General features: G+C 35.1%; 1 protein-coding gene across 1 annotated transcript; it reads left to right on the top strand.

Annotated features, from left to right (window-relative positions):
- Positions 1 to 406: 406 nt before the first annotated feature.
- LOC140957729 (cinnamyl alcohol dehydrogenase 1) lies at positions 407 to 3,053 on the top strand. The gene is made up of 5 exons (XM_073415093.1): positions 407 to 588; positions 711 to 824; positions 1,391 to 1,618; positions 2,022 to 2,461; positions 2,684 to 3,053. The coding sequence occupies exons 1-5, from the start codon at positions 500 to 502 to the stop codon at positions 2,887 to 2,889; spliced, it is 1,077 nt and encodes a 358-aa protein (XP_073271194.1). The 5' UTR covers positions 407 to 499; the 3' UTR covers positions 2,890 to 3,053.
- Positions 3,054 to 3,951: the final 898 nt, after the last annotated feature.

Genomic DNA, 3,951 nt, shown 5'->3' with positions numbered 1-3,951 from the left:
ACGGGTCAACCCTATCGATATTCACAATAAAAAGTAATTCTCTTAGCATAAAAAATAATATTTTTTCATAAATGACTCAAATAAGATATTTGACCCACGAAATTGATCCGTAAGATCGTATTACAAAAGTTTTTGTATTTTAAAATAAGAACAATTATTGATTCATAATGGTTTTCAATCCACTGAATAATCAACTTTATTTTAAATCCAATTTAAAGCGACCATGAATTAATCTGATAATAGAAAAAATTTCAAACATTATTTTTTTTTAAAAAAATATGATGCTCAAGAAAATCAATGGCCCGGCTTTCCAAATCACTCACCAACCCAATTTGGCGGATTTCTTCCCTTTCACGCCCCTTTAATCGATACCCTTTGTCCCTATATATATTAATGTATATTGCTGCATATTCTCATTCTCATCATTTTCAAGCAACATTTTTTCAACTTTTCACCTGTAAACCACAGCATTTGAATTTTCAAGCATCTAAGCCTTAACATGGGCAGTCTAGAAATGGAGAAAAAAATAGTGGGATGGGCTGCAAGAGACCCTTCTGGAGTCCTCTCACCATATACTTATACTCTCAGGTATTTCAAGATCAAGTCTTTGGTTATTTGGTTCCATTTTCCTCGTCTCTTTTTATCTACTTCTGTGTTTTCTTGGCCATTTTTAGTGGGTATTTTTGGTAAAAAGTGATTTGCATGTGCAGAACTACTGGTGCTGAAGATGTTTATGTGAAGGTGATATGCTGTGGAATTTGTCATACGGATGTTCACCAGATTAAAAATGATCTTGGCATGTCCAATTACCCAATGGTTCCAGGGTATGTATATTTCATCCTCCTTTATATTCACATGAAAATTACAAAACCAGTTTATCTGTTTTGTGTATCGTCAAAGTTTGGTTTTTGATTCATTTTTACAACATTTCTTGTTGAGTGCAATGTTTGTCGTCATATTAGCACCACGAAAAAAACATTAAGGAAATCAAAATTTGAGCGACTTGCGGAATTAGAAGTCAAAAGGGATCAAATTATAAGATCAATTTTGGTGTATTCGAATACGTATGTGCGTTTTGCATTTTCTTGTGCCTATTGGATTTGTCTTTACTTGTGTCCATTTCAAGGCAAAAGCATAAGTAAATGAGGCAATCCTGTGGCTAACAAGACTTGTTTTAAAACTCGTGTTCGGCTAAAAAAAAGTTCGATAACAAATTTTTAGACTTGGAAACTGTTTCCTAACTTTTGTGGGTCCGCCTTTCGGCCTATACTTTTTGTAAGAAAGCACCTTCATATTTTTGTTTCCATGAAGTCAAAAGACATTTTTTTTATTCTTATTCAACTGTGAATGGTAAATTTATTATACCTCTTCACATTGTGATGTTATATAGGCATGAAGTGGTAGGTGAGGTGTTGGAGGTTGGATCCGGGGTGACAAAGTTCAGGGCCGGTGACGTGGTCGGAGTTGGTTGCATTGTGGGATGCTGTGGGAACTGCCGGCCATGCAATTCCGAAATCGAGCAATATTGCAATAAGAAGATTTGGTCCTACAATGATGTATATACTGATGGGAAAGCCACTCAAGGGGGATTTGCTGAGGCTATGGTGGTTGATCAAAAGTAAGCGTGGTTGCAACCAATTTAGTCTTCTTGGTTTTATCAAGTAATGTTTGATAGTGTAACTATGTTAAGTTTGTTATTGCCGGGCTTCATTTCATAATCGTAAGTGAACAAGCTCCCTAGAAGTCCAACGAATTGCTAATCCGTACTATCTGTCTTATTTGGATGGTGTCGAATCACGGTCCCCTAAACATGGCTGCCCTGACTTTGGTTTTTGTTTTCGCTAGGAATCGCGGGTAAGGAAGAACCCGAAAAGGGAAGATAAGGTTAAACCTGACATGTTGATAAAATAAACATTTGCTCAAAAATGACTCCCTAAACTCCCTTTCACAAGAGATTGGATTCTAGTCCCAATTTCGCTCCATTTATCTTTATATGAATGCTCCCCTGTTTCTTTTGATAGGTTTGTGGTTAAAATTCCCGATGGTATGGCACCGGAACAGGCAGCACCACTACTATGTGCGGGGGTGACAATTTACAGTCCCCTCAACCATTTTGGGCTCAAAGAAAGTGGACTAAGAGGGGGTATTTTGGGACTTGGAGGTGTTGGACACATGGGCGTGAAGATTGCGAAAGCCATGGGGCACCACGTTACCGTGATAAGCTCTTCTCTCAAGAAGAGACAAGAGGCGTTAGAACACCTAGGTGCGGATGATTACTTGGTTAGCTCAGATACAGCTGCAATGCAAGAGGTTGTCGATTCCCTCGACTACATAATCGACACCATACCGGTGTTCCATCCATTGGAGCCTTATCTCTCTTTGTTGAAAGTTGATGGAAAGTTAATCTTGATGGGGGTTATCAATACTCCCTTGCAGTTCATCACCCCAATGGTTATGCTTGGTGAGTTCCCAAAATCCTCGCTTATTTTTATCTCTAGAAATATTCATCAAGTAATTAAAAGTATTAAATTTGTGTGCAATGTTATTCAAAGTATATATGCCGTAGAATTGTCCACAGTCAAGATGGGACTTTTTTGTTCATGTACATGACCACAAAGAATTTGACGTTATATTATGGAATGAGACATTTTCTTAGTCTGTTTACAATGCTAACTCGACACAGGGAGAAAAACGATCACGGGAAGTTTCATCGGTAGCATGAAGGAGACGGAGGAAATGCTCGAATTCTGCAAAGAGAAAGGCCTTGCATCCACCATTGAGGTAGTGAAACTCGACTATCTCAACACCGCCTTCGAGAGGCTGGAGAAGAATGACGTTCGCTACAGATTCGTCGTTGATGTCGCCGGGAGTCCCAAAGTCGATCACTGAAAATGTTCCCGGGATATAATTTGTTGGTTTCTGGTTATCCATTGCGCAATGACACAAGCATCTCACACATACATTTAGTGTCATTTTTCTTTTCGAGCATTGTAATTACAAACTATGTTTTTCTTTGTTGAAAATTATAAAATAAATAATATATGTATGTACTATCTAAACTTCTGTTTTTTTAGGATTATAAAATTATACTAATTTATAATTATGTATAATATTTATAAAACTCTATTACGATAAATACAATATTTTATCCAAATTTGATATGTTGAAATCCTATTTCAGTTTAATTGGTTCATATACCATTCACAACACAAATAATTAATTACTATAAGATATAATAAATCAAAAAATAGCTAAAATTACTGTATTTGAACAATTATTCCAATGTAATAACAATAAATGTTATAAATATAATAATTTTTTTCTTTAATAATTGGTGTACACATTATCATGAATGGTGGCGTGGGTGGAAAAAGTTGGTGGTTTAGTTGCGAAAATGGCGAAAGTGACTTTAATTTATTTTGTTTTAAAAAAATTGTAATAATATTTTGTGTAATTTTTTTTGTTGTGGTTAGTGTATGTTTGGGTGGAGTTGGTGAGATTTGGACAGACTTGCCTTACTCACTTGATGAGTATATGCCGTCTGAAGCGTGCAATTGTGGTCATCTCACTTATTTTTATTTTTATATTTCAATTTTGTTTATTAGATATATTTCTATAATCTATACTATATCTATATATANCGATAATTATAAAAAAAATTGTACACACACGCACCGCGTGTGCAGAGTTACTAGTATATTATTAAATTTGATATATTTAGAGTAACTAATTTTTTGATATCATGATCTGTTTTAATAATTATACATATTAATACAATATTAAAACTATAATGTAAGTTACATGTATAGTTATGCGGATTGAATCTCTGTTTTTTAGACATTAAGTTAAAGTTATAGGTTCAATTCTTACTGGACTTTAATTTATATGTCAAAAGAGTGGTAAGAGCGTCTCACGGATCCTAATCTGTGAGACGGATCAACCCTATCAATA

The sequence above is a fragment of the Primulina huaijiensis genome, chromosome 14 (assembly GCF_012295235.1).
Source record: "Primulina huaijiensis isolate GDHJ02 chromosome 14, ASM1229523v2, whole genome shotgun sequence".
In the NCBI taxonomy this organism is placed as follows: Eukaryota; Viridiplantae; Streptophyta; class Magnoliopsida; order Lamiales; family Gesneriaceae; genus Primulina; species Primulina huaijiensis.
Note: the sequence above shows the minus strand (reverse complement) of the source record. Positions and strands in the feature narration are given on the sequence as shown.

Coding starts and splice junctions, on each gene's coding strand:
- LOC140957729 (XM_073415093.1), top strand. CDS start 500: ATGGGCAGTCTAGAAATGGAGAAAAAAATAGTGGGATGGGCTGCAAGA. Junction 589..710: donor CCATATACTTATACTCTCAG/GTATTTCAAGAT, acceptor TTGCATGTGCAG/AACTACTGGTGCTGAAGATG. Junction 2,462..2,683: donor CACCCCAATGGTTATGCTTG/GTGAGTTCCCAA, acceptor AACTCGACACAG/GGAGAAAAACGATCACGGGA.